This window comes from Pseudophryne corroboree, chromosome 3 (genome assembly GCF_028390025.1).
Source record: "Pseudophryne corroboree isolate aPseCor3 chromosome 3, aPseCor3.hap2, whole genome shotgun sequence".
NCBI classification, from domain to species: Eukaryota; Metazoa; Chordata; class Amphibia; order Anura; family Myobatrachidae; genus Pseudophryne; species Pseudophryne corroboree.
Window position 1 is genome coordinate 310,374,684 of NC_086446.1, and position 24,074 is coordinate 310,398,757.

General features: G+C 48.1%; 1 protein-coding gene across 3 annotated transcripts in view; it reads right to left on the bottom strand.

Annotated features, from left to right (window-relative positions):
* The window catches only part of KAT2A (lysine acetyltransferase 2A), a 152,394-nt gene that overhangs the window by 118,948 nt on the left and 9,372 nt on the right, over window positions 1-24,074 (bottom strand). The window contains exons 1-4 of one of the 3 annotated variants that reach the window (XR_010243745.1): window positions 21,090-21,397; window positions 14,912-15,035; window positions 14,222-14,367; window positions 14,053-14,142 (exon numbers count right to left, since the gene is read on the bottom strand). Coding sequence is in view for 2 of the 3 variants with exons in the window: in XM_063959419.1 (XP_063815489.1) it covers window positions 14,053-14,142; window positions 14,222-14,367; window positions 14,912-15,035; window positions 21,090-21,311 (582 nt within the window). In the remaining variant the exon portion in view is untranslated. Of the gene's footprint in view, window positions 1-14,052; window positions 14,143-14,221; window positions 14,368-14,911; window positions 15,036-21,089; window positions 21,398-24,074 lie in introns of those variants that run through there. The other 2 variants (XM_063959419.1, XM_063959420.1) reach the window with 2 other exon arrangements.

The window sequence follows — 24,074 nt, forward strand, 5'->3', positions numbered from 1 at the left end:
CGTAGCCGCTGTAAGTCTGGATAGACAAACAGAACTTGCTGAAGAAGATGTCTCGGAGCGGTAGAGACCATGGATCCTCTAGAGTCATGGTTAGGAGGTCTGAGTACCACGCCAGTCGAGGCCAATCCGGGGCAATTAGAATTGCCTGAACACTTTCCCTTCTTAGCCTTTTTAGCACTGTGGGGATCAGCGGTAGGAGGAGGGAACAGGTACACAAACTGGTACATCCATGGCGATTTCAGAGCATCCACTGCTATAGCCTATGGATCCCTCATTCTGGAGCAGTAACGGCAAAGCTTCTAGTTGAGACGAGAAGCCATCAGATCTATCTGCGGACAGCCCTACCGGTGAATTAACTGTTGAAACCCCTGGGGATGTAGGCCCCACTCCCCCGGATGCAGGTCGTGCCTGCTGAGGAAGTCTGCTTCCCAGTTGTCCACTCCCGGAATGAATATGGCTGAGATGGCCCTTGCGTTGAGAATCCTTGACACTTCTCACATGGCCACTCTGCTTCTTGTTCCCCCTTGTTGGTTTATGTACGCCACCGCCGTGGCGTTGTCCGATTGAACCTGGATCGCCTGATTCTTCAGGAGATAAGCTTGCAGAAGAGCATTGTAAATTGCCCTGAATTCCAGGATGTTTATCGGCAAAGCGGATTCCTGAACTGACCATAACCCCTGGAACTGGGTCCCTTGGGTCACCGTTCCCCAACCCCGGAGGCTGGCACCCGTTGTCAATAGAATCCACGAGTGAATATTGAAACTTCTGCCCTTTACCAGGTGAGGAATTTGAAGCCACCATAATAGAGAAATCCGGGCTTTCGGATAGGGACACTTCCTGATGCATATGACGGTGAGAACCCAACCATTTGTCTAGCAGATCCAGTTGAAACAGTCGGGCATGAAACCTGCCGTATTGGATTGCCTCGTACGCAGCCACCATCTTGCCCAGTAATCGGATGCAAATATGTATGGACACCATGCGAGGACTGAGTACCGAACGGACCACAGCCTGGATAGTCAAGGCCTTGTCCATCGGGAGAAACACCTTTTGAGATACCGTATACAGAATCATTCCCAGGAACTGAAGACGTTGGGTCGGTTCCAGGTGAGATTTCTGAAAGTTTAGGAGCCACCCATGATCCGTAAGCAGGCGAGTAGTCAGAACGATGCTGTGCAGTAGACGCTCCCTGGATACAGCCTTTATCAGGAGATCGTCCAAACAGGGGACTACGTTCACTCCCATCATGCGCAGTTGCAGCATCATCTCCGCCATGACTTGGTGAAGACGCTCAGAGCTGTGGATAATCCAAAGGGTAGGGCCTGAAACTGGAAATGGTCATCCAATATGGCGAACCTGAGGTAAGCCTGATGAGGGAGCCACATGGGAATGTGTAGGTAAGCATCCTTGACATCCAGAGACACCAGGAACTCCCCCTCCGGAAGAGCGGACACCCCCGCCCGCAGGGACTCCATCTTGAATTTGAACACCTGCAGATACTGGTTTAGAGACTTCAGGTTCAAGATGGGGCGCACCGATCTGTCTGGTTTGGGAACGACAAAAAGATTGGAGTAAAAACACTTGTTGCGTAACGGAGGAGGTACAGGAACTACCACCCCTGTCCGCAAAAGTTTTTGAATAGCCTCTCGCAAGGTAACTTTTGCTTCGGGTTAAGCTGGTAAGCCGACTTGAAAAACCTGTGAGGCAGTAGTGCTTGAAATTCCTGCCGGTATCCTTGGGAAATGAGGTTCCTCACCCAAAAATCCCGGCAGGACTGCGCTCACATGTGGGCGAAGTGTTGAATGTGAGCCCCTACCTGAAAGTCGCCTTGCTGCTGGGGCCAACCATCACGCGAAAGGCTTAGCGGCAGGGGATCCGGTGGTCTAGTCCAGGGAGACAGCAGGTGCAGGTTTACGGGACATACCAGGAGATCCTCTTTAAGTGGTGGAAACCCCTCGGCCCCTGCCTCTGAACCTTGCCACACGAAAGGACTGCAAGGAGGGTCTGGTGTAAGAACGTCTAGCAGGTGGCACAGCTGACGGCAGATAGGTAGACTTAGCCGCCGTTGCTTGGGAGATTCATTTATTTCATTTGTTTCCAAACAAGGCATCACCTGTAAAGGGAAGAGATTGTCCACACCCTTTTTGGAATCAACGTCAGCCGACCACTGACGTAACCACAGAGTTCTGCGCGCCGAAACAGCCATAGCAGTAGTGCGGCCATTTATCTTACACAACTCTTTAATAGCCTCGCTTATAAAATTTGCAGCATCTTGTATATGAGTAATGACCGCATCCTGAGGTAGAGAGTCTAAATTATCAATAACATTATCAGACCACTTGACAACTGCCCTGGAGATCCACCCGCAAACTATTGTGGGGCGTTGTGCTGCGCCTGCTGCCGTATAAATTGCCTTAAGCGTTGTCTCAATTTTACGGTCAGCTGGCTCCTTCAGGGATATAGCCCCAGAAACAGGCAGCACCAATTTCTTAGACAATCTGGATACAGATGTATTGACAGATGGGGATTTTTTCCCAGACCTTCCTATCCTCAGCTGGAAGGGGAAAGGTAGATAAAAACCTCTGAGGAATTTAAAATTTCTTATCAGGGTTTAACAAACTCCCTGGCAAAGGAGTTTAACTCTTTAGACACCGGAAAAGTAGCTGAACTCTTGGGTCTAACATTAAAATACAACGCCTCATCTGGTTCCGCCTCCTGATCCTGTATGTGGAGGACCTCTCTTACAGCGAAAATGAGAGCCTCCACCCTAGGAGACAGAGAGATGTCCTCGTCCATATCATCATCACCCACATCTGGCTGATCAGAATCCGACTGGAGAACCTGTGGCAGTGAGCGTTTATGTGAAGTCACTAGAGGGGGCTGAGAAGCCTTCTTGGTATCTGCTGCTTTAGCCACACAATCAATGGAGTGTTTTAACACCTGTCTCTCTCTTTTAGCTGCAGCTAATTCTGAATTTACATTCTGAATCATGCTTTTAAAGCTATCCAACCAGTCGGGTGCTTGTGAACTGTGTCCCTGTGGAGTTAAGGATCATTGGGGGTCATTCCGACCCGATCGCACGCTGCACTTCTTCGCAGCCATGCGATCGGGTCGGAACTGGGCATGCGCCGGCGCATGGCACTCATCTAGGCGTGGGGGGAGTGGTCCGGCCAACGCAGGCGTGGCCGGACCGTGGGGGAAGGGGGGGAGGAGCTGCGCTGGCCGGGAGTTACTCCTCAAATACAAAGGCATCGCCGCTGTGCAAGGCTTTTGTATTTGTGCGGGGGGGGGGCGGGGGCGGCGGCACAGACATGCAGGGCGGGCAAGCCCTGTGCTGGACGTCCCCCCGCATGTCTGAATTTACGATCGTAGCTGTGCTAAACTTAGCACAGCTACAATCAACTCGGAATGACCCCCATTGCTCACACATAAGTGGCCCCGCAGAAGATGGGGTAGAGTTACACACATAACCATGTCCACAGACATCCTTCACAACAGTAATACAGCGCAGTCCACTGACCCAACACCTCCACACAGACCCTACAGAGCCCCTGGAGTGTCACCGAGGAGCGGACACCAGCACAATGTGTTAAAATAAGAATTTACTTACCGATAATTCTATTTCTCGTTGTCCGTAGTGGATGCTGGGGACTCCGTAAGGACCATGGGGAATAGCGGCTCCGCAGGAGACTGGGCACAAAAGTAAAGCTTTAGGACTACCTGGTGTGCACTGGCTCCTCCCCCTATGACCCTCCTCCAAGCCTCAGTTAGGATACTGTGCCCGGACGAGCGTACACAATAAGGAAGGATTTTGAATCCCGGGTAAGACTCATACCAGCCACACCAATCACACCGTATAACTTGTGATCTAAACCCAGTTAACAGCATGATAACAGAGGAGCCTCTAGAAAAGATGGCTCACTACAGCAATAACCCGATTTTTGGTAACAATAACTATGTACCAGTATTGCAGACAATCCGCACTTGGGATGGGCGCCCAGCATCCACTACGGACTACGAGAAATAGAATTATCGGTAAGTAAATTCTTATTTTCTCTGACGTCCTAGTGGATGCTGGGGACTCCGTAAGGACCATGGGGATTATACCAAAGCTCCCAAACGGGCGGGAGAGTGCGGATGACTCTGCAGCACCAATTGAGAGAACTCCAGGTCCTCCTCAGCCAGGGTATCAATTTTGTAGAATTTTACAAACGTATTTGCTCCTGACCAAGTAGCTGCTCGGCAAAGTTGTAAAGCCGAGACCCCTCGGGCAGCCGCCCAAGATGAGCCCACCTCCCTTGTGGAGTGGGCATTTACAGATTTTTGGCTGTGGCAGGCCTGCCACAGAATGTGCAAGCTGAATTGTACTACAAATCCAACGAGCAATAGTCTGCTTAGAAGCAGGAGCACCCAGCTTGTTGGGTGCACACAGGATAAACAGCGAGTCAGATTTTCTGACTCCAGCCGTCCTGGAAACCTATATTTTCAGGGCCCTGACAACGTCTAGCAACTTGGAGTCCTCCAAGTCCCTAGTAGCCGCAGGCACCACCATAGGTTGGTTCAGGTGAAACGCTGAAACCACCTTAGGGAGAAACTGAGGACGAGTCCTCAATTCCGCCCTGTCCGAATGGAAAATCAGATAAGGGCTTTTACAGGATAAAGCCGCCAATTCTGACACGCGCCTGGCCCAGGCCAGGGCCAACAGCATGACCACCTTCCATGTGAGATATTTTAACTCCACAGATTTAAGTGGTTCAAACCAATGTGACTTTTGGAACCCAAAAACTACATTGAGATCCCAAGGTGCCACTGGAGGCACAAAAGGAGGCTGTATATACAGTACCCCTTTTACAAACGTCTGAACTTCAGGGACTGAAGCTAGTTCTTTTTGGAAGAAAATGGACAGGGACGAAATTTGAACCTTAATGGACCCCAATTTCAGGCCCATAGACACTCCTGTTTGCAGGAAATGTAGGAATCGACCCAGTTGAAATTCCTCCGTCGGGCCTTACTGGCCTCGCACCACGCAACATATTTTCGCCAAATGCGGTGATAATGTTTTGCGGTTACATCCTTCCTGGCTTTGATCAGGATAGGGATGACTTCATCCGGAATGCCTTTTTCCTTCAGGATCCGGCGTTCAACCGCCATGCCGTCAAACGCAGCCGCGGTAAGTCTTGGAACAGACAGGGTCCTTGCTGGAGCAGGTCCCTTCTTAGAGGTAGAGGCCACGGATCCTCCGTGAGCATCTCTTGAAGTTCCGGTTACTAAGTCCTTCTTGGCCAATCCGGAACCACGAATATAGTGCTTACTCCTCTCCATCTTATAATTCTCAGTACCTTGTGTATGAGAGGCAGAGGATGGAACACATACACTGACCGGTACACCCACGGTGTTACCAGAGCGTCTACTGTCTGCTGAGGAAGTCTGCTTCCCAGTTGTCCATTCCCGGAATGAACACTGCTGACAGTGCTATCACATGATTTTCCGCCCAGCGAAGAATCCTTGCAGCTTCTGCCATTGACCTCCTGCTTCTTGTGCCACCCTGTCTGTTTACGTGGGTGACTGCCGTGATGTTGTCCGACTGGATCAACACCGGCTGACCTTGAAGCAGAGGTCTTGCTAAGCTTAGAGCATTGTAAATGGCCCTTAGCTTCAGGATATTTATGTGAAGTGATGTCTCCAGGCTTGACCATAAGCCCTGGAAATTCCTTCCCTGTGTGACTGCTCCCCAGCCTCGCAGGCTGGCATCCGTGGTCACCAGGACCCAGTCCTGAATGCCGAATCTGCGGCCCTCTAGAAGATGAGCACTCTGCAACCACCACAGGAGGGACACCCTTGTCCTTGGTGACAGGGTTATCCGCTGATGCATCTGAAGATGCGACCCGGACCATTTGTCCAGCAGGTCCCACTGGAAAGTTCTTGCGTGGAATCTGCCGAATGGGATTGCTTCGTAGGAAGCTACCATTTTTCCCAGAACCCTTGTGCATTGATGCACTGAGACTTGGCTCGGTTTTAGGAGGTTCCTGACTAGCTCGGATAACTCCCTGGCTTTCTCCTCCGGGAGAAACACCTTTTTCTGGACTGTGTCCAGGATCATCCCTAGGAACAGAAGATGAGTCGTCGGAACCAGCTGCGATTTTGGAATATTGAGAATCCAACCGTGCTGCCGCAACACTACCTGAGATAGTGCTACACCGACCTCCAACTGTTCTCTGGATCTTACCCTTATCAGGAGATCGTCCAAGTAAGGGATAACTAAAACTCCCTTCCTTCGAAGGAGTATCATCATTTCGGCCGTTACCTTGGTAAAGACCCGAGGTGCCGTGGACCATCCAAACGGCAGCGTCTGAAACTGATAGTGACAGTTCTGTACCACAAACCTGAGGTACCCTTGGTGAGAAGGGTAAATTGGGACATGAAGGTAAGCATCCTTGATGTCCCGAGACATCATGTAGTCCCCTTCTTCCAGGTTCGCAATCACTGCTCTTAGTGACTCCATCTTGAATTTGAACCTCCGTATGTAAGTGTTCAAAGATTTTAGATTTAGAATCGGTCTCACCGAGCCGTCCGGCTTCGGTACCACAACAGTGTGGAATAATACCCCGTTCCCTGTTGCAGGAGGGGTACCTTGATTATCACCTGCTGGGAATACAGCTTGTGAATGGCTTCCAAAACTGCCTCCCTGTCAGAGGGAGACGTCGGTAAAGCCGACTTTAGGAAAACGGCGAGGGGGAGACGTCTCGAATTCCAATTTGTACCCCTGAGATATCACCTGAAGGATCCAGGGGTCTACTTGCGAGTGAGCCCACTGCGCGCTGAAATTCATTGAGACGGGCCCCCACCGTGCCTGAGTCTGCTTGTAAAGCCCCAGCGTCATGCTGAGGGCTTGGCAGAGGCGGGAGAGGGCTTCTGTTCCTGGGAACTGGCTGATTTCTGCAGCCTTTTTCCTCTCCCTCTGTCACGGGGCAGAAATGAGGAACCTTTTGCCCGCTTGCCCTTCTGGGAACGAAAGGACTGCGCCTGATAATACGGCGTCTTCTTATGTTGAGAGGCGACCTGGGGTACAAACGTGGATTTCCCAGCTGTTGCCGTGGCCACCAGGTCTGAAAGACCGACCCCAAATAACTCCTCCCCTTTATAAGGCAATACTTCCAAATGCCGTTTGGAATCCGCATCACCTGACCACTGTCGTGTCCATAACCCTCTTCTGGCAGAAATGGACAACGCACTTACACTTGATGCCAGTCGGCAAATATTCCGCTGTGCATCACGCATATATAGAAATGCATCCTTTAAAATGCTCTATAGGCAATAATATACTGTCCCTATCTAGGGTATCAATATTTTCAGTCAGGGAATCCGACCACGCCAACCCAGCACTGCACATCCAGGCTGAGGCGATTGCTGGTCGCAGTATAACACCAGTATGTGTGTAAATACATTTTAGGATACCCTCCTGCTTTCTATCAGCAGGATCCTTAAGGGCGGCCATCTCAGGAGAGGGTAGAGCCCTTGTTCTTACAAGCGTGTGAGCGCTTTACCCACCCTAGGGGGTGTTTCCCAACGCACCCTAACCTCTGGCGGGAAAGGATATAATGCCAATAACATTTTAGAAATTATCAGTTGTTATCGGGGGAAACCCACGCATCATCACACATCTCATTTAATTTCTCAGATTCAGGAAAACTACAGGTAGTTTTTCCTCACCGAACATAATACCCCTTTTTGGTGGTACTCGTATTATCAGAAATGTGTAAAACATTTTTCATTGCCTCAATCCTGTAACGTGTGGCCCTACTGGAAGTCACATTTGTCTCTTCACCGTCGACACTGGAGTCAGTATCCGTGTCGGCGTCTGTATCTGCCATCTGAGGTAACGGGCGCTTTAGAGCCCCTGACGGCCTATGAGACGTCTGGACAGGCACAAGCTGAGTAGCCGGCTGTCTCATGTCAACCACTGTCTTTTATACAGAGCTGACACTGTCACGTAATTCCTTCCAACAGTTCATCCACTCAGGTGTCGACCCCCTAGGGGGTGACATCACTATTACAGGCAATTTGCTCCGTCTCCACATCATTTTCCTCCTCATACATGTCGACACAAACGTACCGACACACAGTACACACACAGGGAATGCTCTGATAGAGGACAGGACCCCACTAGCCCTTTGGGGAGACAGAGGGAGAGTTTGCCAGCACACACCAGAGCGCTATATATATATATATATACAGGGATAACCTTATATAAGTTTTTCCCCTTATAGCTGCTGTATTTTTAATACTGCGCCTAATTAGTGCCCCCCTCTCTTTTTTAACCCTTTCTGTAGTGTAGTGACTGCAGGGGAGAGCCAGGGAGCTTCCCTCCAACGGAGCTGTGAGGGAAAATGGCGCCAGTGTGCTGAGGAGATAGGCTCCGCCCCCTTCTCGGCGGCCTTATCTCCCGTTTTTCTGTGTATTTTGGCAGGGGTTAAAATTCATCCATATAGCCCTGGGGGCTATATGTGATGTATTTTCGCCAGCCAAGGTGTTTTTATTGCTGCTCAGGGCGCCCCCCCCTAGCGCCCTGCACCCTCAGTGACCGAAGTGTGAAGTGTGCTGAGGAGCAATGGCGCACAGCTGCAGTGCTGTGCGCTACCTTGGTGAAGACAGGATGTCTTCTGCCGCCGATTTTCCGGACCTCTTCTTGCTTCTGGCTCTGTAAGGGGGCCGGCGGCGCGGCTCTGGGACCGGACTCCATGGCTGGGCCTGTGTTCGATCCCTCTGGAGCTAATGGTGTCCAGTAGCCTAAGAAGCCCAATCCACTCTGCACGCAGGTGAGTTCGCTTCTTCTCCCCTTAGTCCCTCGATGCAGTGAGCCTGTTGCCAGCAGGTCTCACTGAACATAAAAAACCTAAAACTAAACTTTTCACTAAGCAGCTCAGGAGAGCCACCTAGTGTGCACCCTTCTCGTTCGGGCACAAAAATCTAACAGAGGCTTGGAGGAGGGTCATAGGGGGAGGAGCCAGTGCACACCAGGTAGTCCTAAAGCTTTACTTTTGTGCCCAGTCTCCTGCGGAGCCGCTATTCCCCATGGTCCTTACGGAGTCCCCAGCATCCACTAGGACGTCAGAGAAAGTATGTATGACCTGATAACAGTGCAGCGGCGCTACCGCTGGCGTGCTCGCTCCCCCCCTCCCTTCCTATGACGCCCTGGTACCAGCTGTACAGCCTGTGATAGCGTGGGTCCTGGAGGAGCAGTGTGCATGCAGCCCATCAGATCCGCAGCAGCAGGAAATGGTGCCTTCCCGCCGCTGGTCCCGATCCGGGAAGCCCCGCCCCTTGTAATGGCGCGCGGATACTACAGTTTATACTGGCCACTTTTAACAAAAACACAAGTAGATGCATCTTTAACAGTACACACAAAGCCTTGAGACAGTGAGCACTGTGGGACAATAGCCCAGAGCCAGTAAGTCTGCGGCGGGCACCGCAGCTCCGGGCCCGTGACCGCCACGTGACCTGCCGCCAAACTGCACCGGGGACCCGCTAACCGGGACCCTTGTGTAACACTCACCGCACCTGGGTCTTCGGCATCTGTTAGAGGGTGGCGGTTAGCTGCTGGCGTGGGCACACACACTAAAGATGTGTAATCAGTACCTCAGGAGCTCAGTGTCCTGTCAGCTGGGATTACGAAGAACCATTAACCCTCAGGAGGTTGGTTCGGTCTCCCCTCTAAGTACGAAGCAGGTAGTCTATTTGCCTAGCAGAGCTACCTGAAAATAATAAACTAAATTAAAGAAAAATCTCTGGAGCTCCAGAAGTGCACCCGGCTCCTGGGCACATTTTTCTAAACGGAGTCTGGTAGGAGGGACATAGAGGGGAGGAGCCAGCACACACATACACACACTAAAAGTTTTAAAGTGCCAGGCTCCAGTGGACATGATCTATACCCCATGGAACTAAAGTACAAGACCCCAGTATCCACTAGGACGTAAGAGAAAAGTGAACAAAAGACTAGTTAAGGCAAAATTATTCTTCATCCTGTTACAGAACAGCCCCCAATGAAAACACCCAGCATATTATGTGCAGGATATTATCTAGCTTTCCTACAAGACTTCTGCACTGTATACCATATCACCTGCCATATCTGGCCAAATGCCGATACAACGGGGTTCAGTATGGCATACCGGCGGCTGGAATGCTGGCTGTCAGTATACTGGCATCAGCATCCCGGCCACCAGTATGCCGGCAGCGGGGCGAGCGCTAGAAAGCCCCTTGCGGGCTCGCTGCAATCGCCACAGGTTATATTCTCCCTCTATGGGTGTCGTGGACACTCACAGAGGGAGTTCTATACAAATATTGCTGTGGTGCGCTCCCTGGGTCACTGGGGTGATATTAGCTCTTTAGAAGGATGTCGTTAGTCTCTGTGGAAAAGCTTCTCTATTCGGGATCAATTCCTGCTCCTCTTTGTATGGGTATCCCAAAAAAGTGAAAGAGAGAACAGTATATAGTGAAGTATAGTCAGGTTCAATTACGTTCACATTAGTTAGATCCACTGTATTATATTCCAAAATTTATAAAGAATCCACCCTGGTTAGGCAGAATCACGTACCAGATTCCGTGGGGTGTCAATCGTGCCCACCCAAATGCGCCTGTGGGATTACTTCCACTCCTTCCTGATAGATATCCTCCAACCTGTTTCACCACTCCATTAGGGGTTAAAGACCCAAAAGTAGGAAGAGAATAGTAGTATATAGTGAAGTACTATTTATTCTGATGTGCAAAAACTTTTTATTAAAGTGCAACAGAAGGTTATATTTAAAAATCCAAATGCAAATGTATACAAATAAGGATAAAAAGAGATAAAATCCACCACAGATTGGTGGACCCACGTACCAGAGTTTGTGGGGTGTATCAAGTGTCCACCCAAAAACGTCTGAAATATTGCTCCCGGGAATTGCAGCAACAATCAACGAGTCCCCTCTGGATGTAGTGGGTACCTCCAACCAGTCACCAACGCGTTTCTGCCCTCCAAGGGCCTTTTTCAAGGTGTGTGGTGTTTCTGACAGAGGGGTCTTTTTAAACCCCCCTCTGTGATCTGATTGGAGGACTGATTATTACTTTTAAAATTGCATTCATTGTTATTTCTGTCAATATATACTTCTTAAAATATCTCCCTTATCTATAAAAAAAGGTTCTAAATACTTTGCAATTGTTATAAAATGTGATTTTACATATTTAACATATTTGAGTCCGTGGGCGTGCGTTCCATGTCCGTGGAACGCACGCCACTTCCTCTTTGTTCACATGTATTCAGCTGGCTGTACGTCATCATAAGATCGCGTGCGTACCATATCCAATGGAACGCACGCTCCTTCCTATCTATTTTCTATCACGTGGCCGGACGCGCCGCGTCTAGCGCTCCATGCCCACGTGATCAGCATTTCCTTTTCCCTTCAGATGCCGTGAGGCGCATTGAACTGCTTGCGTTCCACTCATGCATTTAATTCCGCTTCCGGGTGTATACCCGTATCCTGGAATGCACTGATCAATTGTATTCCATTAATATCAGTGTATAATAGTGCCCATCTTGAAAATCTCCATCTGCATATATCCTTTACTTTTTCATATGGAATTTTAAACCAGCTAATGTTAATATTCATAAAAACCTAATGTGATTTTACATATTTAACATATTTGAGTCCGTGGGCGTGCGTTCCATGTCCGTGGAACGCACGCCACTTCCTCTTTGTTCACATGTATTCAGCTGGCTGTACGTCATCATAAGATCGCGTGCGTACCATATCCAATGGAACGCACGCTCCTTCCTATCTATTTGCTATTTGAATTTTTAAACCAGCTAACATTAGCTGGTTTAAAAATTCCATATGAAAAAATAAGTAAAAGTAAAGGATATATGCAGATGGAGATTTTCAAGATGGGCACTATTATACACTGATATTAATGGAATACAATTGATCAGTGCATTCCAGGATACGGGTACACACCCGGAAGCGGAATTAAATGCATGAGTGGAACGCAAGCAGTTCAATGCGCCTCACGGCATCTGAAGGGAAAAGGAAATGCTGATCACGTGGGCATGGAGCGCTAGACGCGGCGCATCCGGCCACGTGATAGCAAATAGATAGGAAGGAGCGTGCGTTCCATTGGATATGGTACGCACGCGATCTTATGATGACGTACAGCCAGCTGAATACATGTGAACAAAGAGGAAGTGGCGTGCGTTCCACGGACATGGAACGCACGCCCACGGACTCAAATATGTTAAATATGTAAAATCACATTAGGTTTTTATGAATATTAACATTAGCTGGTTTAAAATTCCATATAAAAAAAGTAAAGGATATATGCAGATGGAGATTTTCAAGATGGGCACTATTATACACTGATATTAATGGAATACAATTGATCAGTGCATTCCAGGATACGGGTATACACCCGGAAGCGGAATTAAATGCATGAGTGGAACGCAAGCAGTTCAATGCGCCTCACGGCATCTGAAGGGAAAAGGAAATGCTGATCACGTGGGCATGGAGCGCTAGACGCGGCGCGTCCGGCCACGTGATAGAAAATAGATAGGAAGGAGCGTGCGTTCCATTGGATATGGTACGCACGCGATCTTATGATGACGTACAGCCAGCTGAATACATGTGAACAAAGAGGAAGTGGCGTGCGTTCCACGGACATGGAACGCACGCCCACGGACTCAAATATGTTAAATATGTAAAATCACATTTTATAACAATTGCAAAGTATTTAGAACCTTTTTTTATAGATAAGGGAGATATTTTAAGAAGTATATATTGACAGAAATAACAATGAATGCAATTTTAAAAGTAATAATCAGTCCTCCAATCAGATCACAGAGGGGGGTTTAAAAAGACCCCTCTGTCAGAAACACCACACACCTTGAAAAAGGCCCTTGGAGGGCAGAAGCGCGTTGGTGACTGGTTGGAGGTACCCACTACATCCAGAGGGGACTCGTTGATTGTTGCTGCAATTCCCGGGAGCAATATTTCAGACGTTTTTGGGTGGACACTTGATACACCCCACAAACTCTGGTACGTGGGTCCACCAATCTGTGGTGGATTTTATCTCTTTTTATCCTTATTTGTATACATTTGCATTTGGATTTTTAAATATAACCTTCTGTTGCACTTTAATAAAAAGTTTTTGCACATCAGAATAAATAGTACTTCACTATATACTACTATTCTCTTCCTACTTTTGGGTCTTTAACCCGTAATGGAGTGGTGAAACAGGTTGGAGGATATCTATCAGGAAGGAGTGGAAGTAATCCCACAGGCGCATTTGGATTGACACCCCACGGAATCTGGTACGTGATTCTGCCTAACCAGGGTGGATTCTTTATAAATTTTGGAATATAATACAGTGGATCTAACTGATGTGAACATAATTGAACCTGACTATACTTCACTATATACTGTTCTCTCTTTCACTTTTTTGGGATACCCATACAAAGAGGAGCAGGAATTGATCCCGAATAGAGAAGCTTTTCCACAGAGACTAACGACATCCTTCTAAAGAGCTAATATCACCCCAGTGACCCAGGGAGCGCACCACAGCAATATTTGTATAGAACTGTGACTTTTTTGGGATATTTGACCATCCCAGCGAGTGGGTAGCGGCACCTTTGAACTAAAGCGCCATCTATATAATTTCTTTTGTTTCGTACTCACAGAGGGAGAATAGACTGTGGCGCCAGTATTCCGGCGGCAGCATTTCACAGCTAGTCAGGATTCCAGCGTCTGCATTGTGACCGCCGGGATCCCGACTAGCAGTATTGTAACCGCTTCCCGTATGATGTTATCACAAAATAAAATCTAAAAAGCTGTGAATCGGAACAAAGTGACTGCAACTGGCCAGTAACTGTAAAGCTTTAGCCAAAGCATCTTCATATCAACTGCGCAAAAAAACATAGCAAAATACTTTGTACTCCATGCTACATACAGCTACGTTGCTTTGTGTTTGATCATACCCGCAATATATTTACATTATGCATAAGAATTACAACTTCTAGTATAAAATCACCTGTTCAATATTTGGCTTTTCAAAGGGTGGACTACCTAGAGAGCCTTCTACCACTGGTCGGATCATCTGTAGGATACATTTTCTTAGAAGCTGCAAAAAACACAATTATGTCAATAAGATGGCTGCAACAAATTCAGAAACAGTGAAAGACTGCAGAGCCACATCTCACCTTAAACAGGTAAAAGTAAACTTGTTTGGTGTCCGTGTCCTCCTCCTTGTGAACAGACATAAAGAGGTTTTCTACATCCACTACCATGCCCAGCAAACGATTGATTTCATCTTCAGAGACGTTTTCTAGATGCGACACGTGGTCAGCTACAGTTCAAAGCAAGTACAAACAAATTAAATTATTTACCATTGACCAATGCACAGATATAGACTAAGAGTCTAAAAATGTTACGATACTAGAGAAGGGAAATGGAACAGTCTAACACTTGTAATTTGTAATCCAGAGAAACAGTGACAGGCTCCATCTTTCTTTTTACGTGGCTGAATGCTCCTGTACACTACGCTGTGTGTGCCCTGGGAACTCTCCCATTAAGGGGGCCATATGAATCAATAACGACTCTACGTATTAATATTTTAGTCAGATTTACACGTATACAGGAGTACATAACTTATTCCTTAATGAGTTTTGTCGTTTCAGCGTGGTGCAAACATAAGGACAGGTCGCACTCGTATTTCAGGTTATTTTGAAACAGCGTAACGGGAACACTATCTTTAGAGTCGATCATCAGGATGCATGACAATTAAAAAGTAAATGGTGTGTGGTTGGGGGGGAGGCTTTCCGGTTTTATTCCACCTTTATAGTGAAATCAATTATTGATGCAAGTTTAAAGACAGCCTGATGATTTTATACCTAGCGAGTGCCCACAGCTTCGGCATGGCTCACTCAGGCTGGCTGCAGGTTGCTGAAGGTCCATCCTTGGTGCGGTCTGTGGGTTGGGGTTCTTCCACCCATTGCATTTACAGATGTCATTTGCCTGACACATGAAAAAGAGAATATGTATTTATATAATTTCATATAATAGTCTTCTGATCTGCAAAGAAAACGACAAAAGTCTAACTACACGGTCAAGTCACATTATGACCACCAGCTAATAGCCAGAGTAGCAGCCATGTGCAGCACGGACAGCAGCTAGATGGGCTGTACTGTCATTATAGAAACAAACCTATGACGTCAAATGTAGGTGGTGGTCATAAGAATGTGACTCCACTGTGTATATGCCATCTATATAATGGTTGCTTCAGTTCAGGGAACGGCAAAACCTCATTAACTACCACTCATGCAATTTATTGACAACTGGGATACCAGTGTTTCAATGCATTGATCTTCTCAATGAATGACAATTGGCCTAATTCAGAGTTGATCGCAGCAGCAAATTTGTTAGCAGTTGGGCAAAACCATGTGCACTGCAGGGGGGGCAGATACTGTATAACATGTGCAGAGAGAGTTAGATTTGGGTGGGGTGTGTTCAAACTGAAATCTAAATTGCAGTGTAAAAATAAAGCAGCCAGTATTTACCCTGCACAGAAACAAAACAACCCACCCAAATCTAACTCTCTCTGCAAATGTTATATCTGCCTCCCCTGCAGTGCACATGGTTTTGCCCATTAGCTAACAAATTTGCTGCTGCGATCAGCTCTGAATTACAGGGCCAAATGTAACAGAGTTAAGGGGGGTACACACGGAGAGATCTGTGTGTAAAATCTAAGCAATCTGACTAGATTAGATTTTAAGCACGGATCTGTCGTGTGTATGCCCCTCAGCGATAGCTATGCACGGCCCCACGCATTGCTATCGCTGGTGCTAGATTTGCCTCACTCAGCACAAACAATGATCGCAAAAACGCGCTATAGCGCATATTTTATCCCAGAATTGATGGTGGGGACACAAAAAAAAAAAACCGCCGGGTCCCTCTGTGACCCGCAGCGCTGTCCTGTGCTGTCAATCGGTCCGGTATCCATAACAACGGAGGGAGGAACTTGGAAGAGGCGGAGACCATGAAGAGTATGATCTCCCGCCCTCCCCTCATCCTCTGCTCCGCATGCTTTCCCCTTCCCTGATTAACAGCTGCAGGTGCCCTCCCTCTGCAAGTAGCGTGACTCAACCACTGGCAGCCCACTGGACCACCGCCCGGCTGAGTCCACTGCTGTACCTGAGGTGGGGGCAGTTCGGTCCCGATGCCGCCGCCACTGCCGCTCTCCCCGCTGATTCCCTTCATCTCCCTCATCACCCATGTGGCCGCCCCCTCTACGTTTTCCGCTCCCACCGCCTGCTGCCACTCTCTGTCCCTACTCCCTGGTATCATATAAAACGTGTGTAACGTGCTCTACCTGGCGCAATGTGTGTAACGTGCTCTACCTGGCGCAATGTGTGTAACGTGCTCTACCTGGCGCAATGTGTGTAACGTGCTCTACCTGGCGCAATGTGTGTAACGTGCTCTACCTGGCGCAATGTGTATAGGGTATTCTAATTGGCGCAAAGTGTATAACGTGCTCTACCTGTGTGGTGTAATGTGAATTGGTACTGTTATGTGGCCATGCTCTTTTCCCCATGAAGCCACGCTCCTAAATTTTTGTCCTTGATTTGAAGTATGGCAGGGGGAGCACTAATTTACTTTCTGCCACAGGGCACTGAAATGTCTAGTTACAGCTTTGGGGCGGAGTGTCCTATATGCTACACAGCCCAGCAGCATTGTCACCCCATCCTCCCCCTTGCAATACTTTTGTAGTGTCCAAATCAAGTCTGTTTTTATATTTGAATAATTAATAAGATTAATATGAACCTTCATTCCGATGGGACCCAGAAAAGGACAGATAGGACCCACATTTTTAAAAGTGAGGGGTCCGTGGGACCCACTTTTTTTTGGGCTCAGCACGATCACTGACACATCACGCTGTGCTGAGTGGGGGAGAGATGTGAGCTGAGCGGTCCGAGTTACGATCGCTCAGCACACATCTCTCCCGTCAGTACTGGCCTTAAAGGCCCATATAGACGGGAAAGATGTGTGCTCAGCATACATCTCTCCCGCCGCTCAGCACGATGAGTGCTCCCCCACATCGCTCAACACACATTTCACTCAGCGGGTGAAATGAGCGACGTGCTAGATTGGCCAGCATGCAGGCCAATCTAGCACCGGCGATAGCGATGTGCGGGGCTGTGCATCGCTATCGCTGAGGGGGGTACACACGTGTGATCTGTGCTTAAAATCTAAGCAATCTAGTCAGATTGCTTAGATTTTAAGCATGGATCTCTCTGTGAGTACCCCCCTTAAGAGTTCAAAAAGTGAGAGATTTGGTAAGGTTTTTCTTTTTTTTTTAAAAGTGGCAATCATTTACACAGCAAGATCAACCTGGTTTTGCACTGTAAATGATTGCCACTTTAAAAAAAACAACAACAACTGCAAAACCTTACCAAATCTCTCATTTTCTGAAACTTTCACTCTATTACATTTGGCTCCTGATGTCCTCTGCTAGATGATGAGGTTCCTCAATGACTTGCACAAACTTAGACACAATTGGTTCAATCCTATTAGCAGGAATGTGTCTGCCCCCATGAGTAAAGGGCCCTACACACTGCGCGATAGTAATGAAAGCTATGAACGATCTCGTTCATTAATGAACAAGATACCGTTCATATCTTTCAGTGTGAAGACACCAGCGATGAACGGTGCGCGGCCCCGCACCCGTTCATCGCTGGTGCCCCGTCGCTTGTGCATGCAGGCCAATATGGATGATCTCGTCCATATTTGAATGCACTGCCATGGAGCCGGGTGAAGTAAAGAAACTTCACTCCCCCATCACTGACCCCCCGCCGCCGGGTCGCCCATATCCGCCGTCGGGCAGCTCGGCGGTGGATCGCGCTGTGTGCAGGGCCCATAAGATACAGCCAGTTTACCAGATTCCTTTTCAACAACTCAACACTTGTAAATTGATTGGATGACCCCAATGATTTCAATAAATCTGTATCATGGATATCCTATACAAAGCATTCCAATAAATGGAAGACAGCATACTTCAAACGGCTCAGTGCCTCACCTGTCAGAAGTGTTTTGCCAATAGCAATGTAAGCACCACTCTCACATCTTTTATTACTCTTGGATATACAGTATATAATCTGGGTCCATTGGCTTAACATTTTTGGGGCAATATTTACTAAGCGAATGTACTAGCCAAGCAGCTCTTAACTTTAATTTTTCAAACAGTCTGTAACATGGCAGTTAGGAGCAGATTGGTTGGTACTTTATCACTTTCCAAGCTCAGTACACCCACCCTTGTGTTTGAAAAAGGACAGTTAGGAGCGGATTGGTTGGCGGTTTATCCATTTTCCACTTTATCACTCTTCAGGGCTTTTGGGGGGGGGGGGGGGGGGAGAAGGTCTATTTACTAAGCCTAAAGGGCCCTACACACTCGCCGATATTATGGACCATCGGTTATATCGATGGTCGATTTTTCAACAACAATTTAAAGCCTACACACTGGACGATAATGATGACCAATCTAGACAATATGAGAGTACAGACATCTATATCGTCCAAATCGACTGGCATGTTTAAACGATGATCGTTTAACGATGAACGATTGCGTTGAAGCATCCACACTGAAAGATATGAACGATTTATTGTTCATTTATGAACGACATCGTTCACATCTTTCAAATATATCGACCAGTGTGTAGGGCCCTTTAGACAGAGATAAAGTGGATGATGATAAAGTACCAGTCAATCAGCTCCTAACCACCATGTTACAGGCTGTGGGCCTTATTCAGTATGGATCGCATCAGCACTGCGAACGCATACTGAACTATTAATACTGTAGTGTAACATGTATAAAGGACTCTACTGTGTTGTGTAATGTGACTACCAGACATTACGGTGCGGTGTAATGTGAATAGGTACTATTCTGTGACCTCGCCCCTTCCCCATGAAACCACACCCCTGTATATTCCACTGAGGGGCGTCATAATATATATTTGCTTACCAAAAAATTAGGCTTGGGCCGGCCTTGAGTACAACGGATGTAAATGTGAATGACATTGGAATCCATTGGGCTCAACTCAACTGAACGCAAACTGAATAACGCCGGGAAGGAGGTCTATTCAATTCAGCTAGCTGTTAATAGAGCCGGGAAGGAGGTCCCGCCGCTATTCAATTCAATGCCCTGTTAAGAGACTGGAAGGAGGTTCTAATCAATTTATGCTCACACTCCCCCAGGGGTGCAAGCAGAAATCCAACAAAACTAGTGCCGCAATGCTGTTTTGAACCCTAGTGCGACGCAAACAGCATAGCAGCAGGGCACTTATGTCTGAGAATGCCCGTTCTCACACATAAACAGATTGTTTAAGGCACAAGTACAAGCATTCTCTGACAAAGCAGCGTGTGGAATTGAATAGCGGTGGGACCACCTTCCCGGCATTATTCAATTTGCGTTCAAATAGACTGACCCCATTTTTGAAAGGTTATAATACAGGATTACTACATTTGCATTGCTGCATATTTTCTGATGCTGCCTGGTAAAAAAAATAAAAAAATAAAAAAATTTAAAATAATTCAACAGAAATCAAATTCATTGAGGGGTATTCCTATCTAAAAGACAGGAAAAAACAGACACCCAACCGACTTTTCAAACAACTGAATTCCACCCACTGAGTTTAACAGCTCCTGTAAGTACACATTTGTTAATGCTGTACCATCGATGGACAGAAACCATCTGGTTCTCTCCCATCGATGGCAATAACATTCGACATCAGCCATAAACCATCGATGATTAGGAATCATCGGTGGTCGATGGCCATCCCTAATTAGAGGAGGTAGGGGCAAGTAAGGGGGGGGGGGGGGGGGGGGTAGAGAGAGATGCGCTGCCTCCTCCTCTTAAACTGGCCATGAGTGGGGTGTGGTATGTTAGATGAATAGAGTTTGGTCGACAGTAAATAGGTCGACATGGGTTCTAGATCAACAGGGACTCTGGGTCGACATGAGGTGTTTTTTTTAAAGTTTTTTGGTTTTCTTTGTACGGTGACTGGGAACCCCAATTAGTGCACCGCTTCGCTCGCCATGCTTCGCTTGGCACAGGTCACCGTTACCAATTGTAGTCCACGTGGATTGTAAAGTATGAAAAAGTAAAAAAAAAAAAGAGTGAAAAACTCATGTCGACTTTTTTTCAAGTCAACCTAGTCCCTGTCGACCTGGTTGTGTCTATAAAGGACCTGGACGTGACAAAACGAGTGGGCAGGAAACAACTTCCGCCCTTACAGTTCCTAAATGTTTTCTTCGTTCTCCGTTCGTTTGGGGTATTTTTTTTTTCCTATGCAGCATTGGACACTCGCAGCGCATCGGGCTCCGCTCGCCACGCATCGGGCTCCGCTCGCCACGCATCGGGCTCCGCTCGCCACGCATCGGGCTCCGCTCGCCACACTTTTCTATTCCAAATAGATTGTGACATGGACCCAGGGGTTTATGGGAAAGGTCCTCTGCACGAAGAGAATCTAGACGCTACCCTGTCGACCTACTTACTGTCGACCAATAGTGATCAACCTAGACAGTGTCAACCTACTTACTGTCGACCTAACGACCGGAAACCCATGAGTGACCCCCCACTGTACCAGAGCCTATTGTACATGTGCATATCTCCCGAAAATCTGTGCTGGTACTCTTTTCCAAGTAATGTCTGTCACGCCTACAGGCAAATTGTGGCAGAATGATTTTCCAAGAGCTTGCATCTGAGGCAGCGCATTGGGAGCAGGGTGCGCATACACCACTGCTCCCACCCAGCATACACTGTAAGATAGTCGGCTCTTTGCAGTTACACATGTGGCTTATGATAACAAATACAGATGGCATTCTGGGTACAACTGTGACCCATTCTGCATCATCACTATATACCTATACACTGCTTTAATAACTTTATCTTCCAAATAACTAGTAACCCTAGAGAAAACCTAACCCCAAATACATTAAATAAAGGAATCATGCACAATGAAAGCACTCTCCCCACCTCCAGTGCAGCAGAGGACGTCACGCCCCTGTATTATGTACCTTGCAAGCCGAGAACACTCCAAGCTTCTCGAGCTTCTTGGCCCGGGGAAGGGTTCTGACTTGAGCTTTCCTCTGACTGGCCCGCTGCTGCTGGCTAAGGCCGGGCCGGGCCGGATCACTACTGCTGCTGGCTGCCGCTGCAGAGGTCCCGCTCTGGCCGCTGGCTGGGGGCTGTTGCAGCAGACTGCTCCTGGACTGCGAGGCCTGAACCAGCTCAGCCATAGCAACGATTATACGCCGCGCGCAAATTCAATAAAGTTGCGAAGTCCAAGCGAGCTCATCTGTGGGTCACCGCGCAAGCGCGACGCGAAAGGGACGGTGGGAAGTGTAGTTTTTCACACTCTCCCCCCCCCCCCTTTGCAAGGCCTTCCTTTGGATATATTACGGTATCTCCTAGAGCTCCTTGGGACTCGAGACCTAGTATACCGGCATCATGTATCATACATACCAGCATGACTCTCTCCAAGAGGGACAAGTTAGTGGATAAGAAAGCTGTTTTACCTCGGTGATGGCAATCATAAATTAAGAGGGAAGTCCAGGAGCAGAGCATTCTGTCCCTCCTGGAGAGGGTCATGTTGGGAAGTATTATGTATTATGCATACCCTCCAACATTTTACACACAAAAATCGGTACAAATTAGAAAAGAGGGCGTGGCCGCGGATAACTTTCAATGGGAGTTTGGAGAGCCAAGGGGGGGGGGGGGGGGGGGGGGGAGTTATTCTGAGTTGATCGCTTGCTAGCATTTTTTAGCAACCGTGCAAATGCATTGTTGCTGCCCACTGGGGAGTGTCTTTTCGCTTTGCAGAAGTGCAGTAGAGCCCCTGCAAAATATTTTTTGTGCAAAACCAGACCAGCCCTGTAGTTACTGCTCGTGTGCGTTGATTCTAACGACGGTGGGACAGCTATTGACGTCACACACCCGCCCAGCGTTCGCCCAGCCACGCCTGCATTTTTCCCGACACGCCTGCGTTTTTCTAAGCACTCCCTTAAAACGGTCGGTTGACGATACTCAGAAATGCCCACTTCATGTCAATCTTCCTGCATTGTGCTGTGTGACTGAAAGCTTCACTAGAACCTGTGCAAAACCACAAAAGACTTTGTACCTGTATGTCGCACGTGCGCATTGCGGTGCATACGCATGCGCAGAAAGGCTGATTTCTAGCCTGATCACTGTGCTGCGAACAACCGCAGGTAGCGTCAACTCGGAATGACCCCAAAAAATTGGTACAGACCATAAAAAAAAGGTACTGTACCTGCCAAAAAGGTCCAGTTGGAGGGTATGATTATGGGATGTAGTTATGTGACCGTGTCACAATAACAACCCCGACATGCCGCCCGCTCACAATCCCGATACTCAACATGCCGAGTAATAGGAACTATTGCCCCTTGTGGAACTAATAGGAACTATATCCCCCCCCCCCCCCCCCCCCCCCCCCCCCCCCCCCCCCCTGCCGGCAGTCTGCGGTCGGGATACCGGCCGCCGGTAAACAGATACCAACCCTGTATTATCTATCTATCTATCTATATATTTCTCTAACGTCCCAGAGGATGCTGGGACTCCGTAAGGACCATGGGGATAGACGGGCTCCGCAGGAGACATGGGCACTTTAAGAAAGACTTTGGATCTGGGTGTGCACTGGCTCCTCCCTCTATGCCCCTCCTCCAGACCTCAGTTTGATACTGTGCCCAGTGGAGACTGGGTGCTTTCAGGGAGCTCTCCTGAGTTTCCTGTAAAAGAAAGTATTTTAGTTAGGTTTTTTATTTTCAGGGAGCCTGCTGGCAACAGACTCCCTGCATCGAGGGACTGAGGAGAGAGAAACAGACCCACTTCTCTGAGTTTCAGGGCTCTGTTTCTTAGGCTACTGGACACCATTAGCTCCAGAGGGATCGGTACGCAGGTCTCACCCTCGCCGTCCGTCCCAGAGCCGCGCCGCCGTCCTCCTCGCAGAGCCGGAAGAAAGAAGCTGGGTGAGTATGTGAGGAAAAGACTTCAGAGGCGGCAGAAGACATGATCTTCATAAGAGGTAACGCACAGCAGTGAAGCAGTGCGCCATTGCTCCCATTCACCTCCCACACTCCGGTCACTGTAAGGGTGCAGGGCGCAGGGGGGGGGGCACCCTGGGCAGCAATAAACACCTCAGGTGGCAAATACACATATATACATGTACAGCTGGGCACTGTACATGTATAAAAAGAGCCCCCGCCATGTTATTAGTAAATTTGAGCGGGACGGGGCTTCTCCCTCAGCACTCACCAGCGCCATTTTTTCTCCACAGCACCGCTGAGAGGAAGCTCCCCGGACTCTCCCCTGCTTGACACACGGTGAAAGAGGGTTTTAAAGTAGAGGGGGGCACATAATTGGTGCATATACATTATACATAAGCGCTACTGGGTAAACATTCTGTGTTTTTTCCTGGGTCATATGGCGCTGGGGTGTGTGCTGGCATACTCTCTCTCTCTGTCTCTCCAAAGGGCCTGGTGGGGAACCTGTCTTCAGAAAAGAGCTTCCCGGGGTGTGTGTGGTGTGTCGGTACGCGTGTGTCGACATGTCTGAGGTTGAAGGCTCACCTAAGGAGGAGGGGGAGTGTATGAATATTAGGTCTCTGTCGGCAGCGCCGACACCTGACTGGATGGATATATGGAATGTTTTAAGTGCTAATGTTAATTTATTGCACAAAAGATTAGACAAAGCTGAAGCTAGGGTACAATCAGGGAGTCAACCCATGTCTGTTCCTATGTCGCCGGGACCTTCGGGGTCTCAGAAGCGCCCACTATCCTAAATAGTTGTCACAGATACCGACACGGATTCAGACTCAAGTGTCGACTACGATGATACAAAATTGCAGCCAAGGGTGGCTAAATATATTCGATATATGTTTATCGCAATTAAAGATGTTTTGCTTATTACTGAGGAACCCCCTGTCCCTGACACGAGGGTACACATGTATAAGGGAAAGAAACCTGAGGTCACCTTTCCCTCCTCAC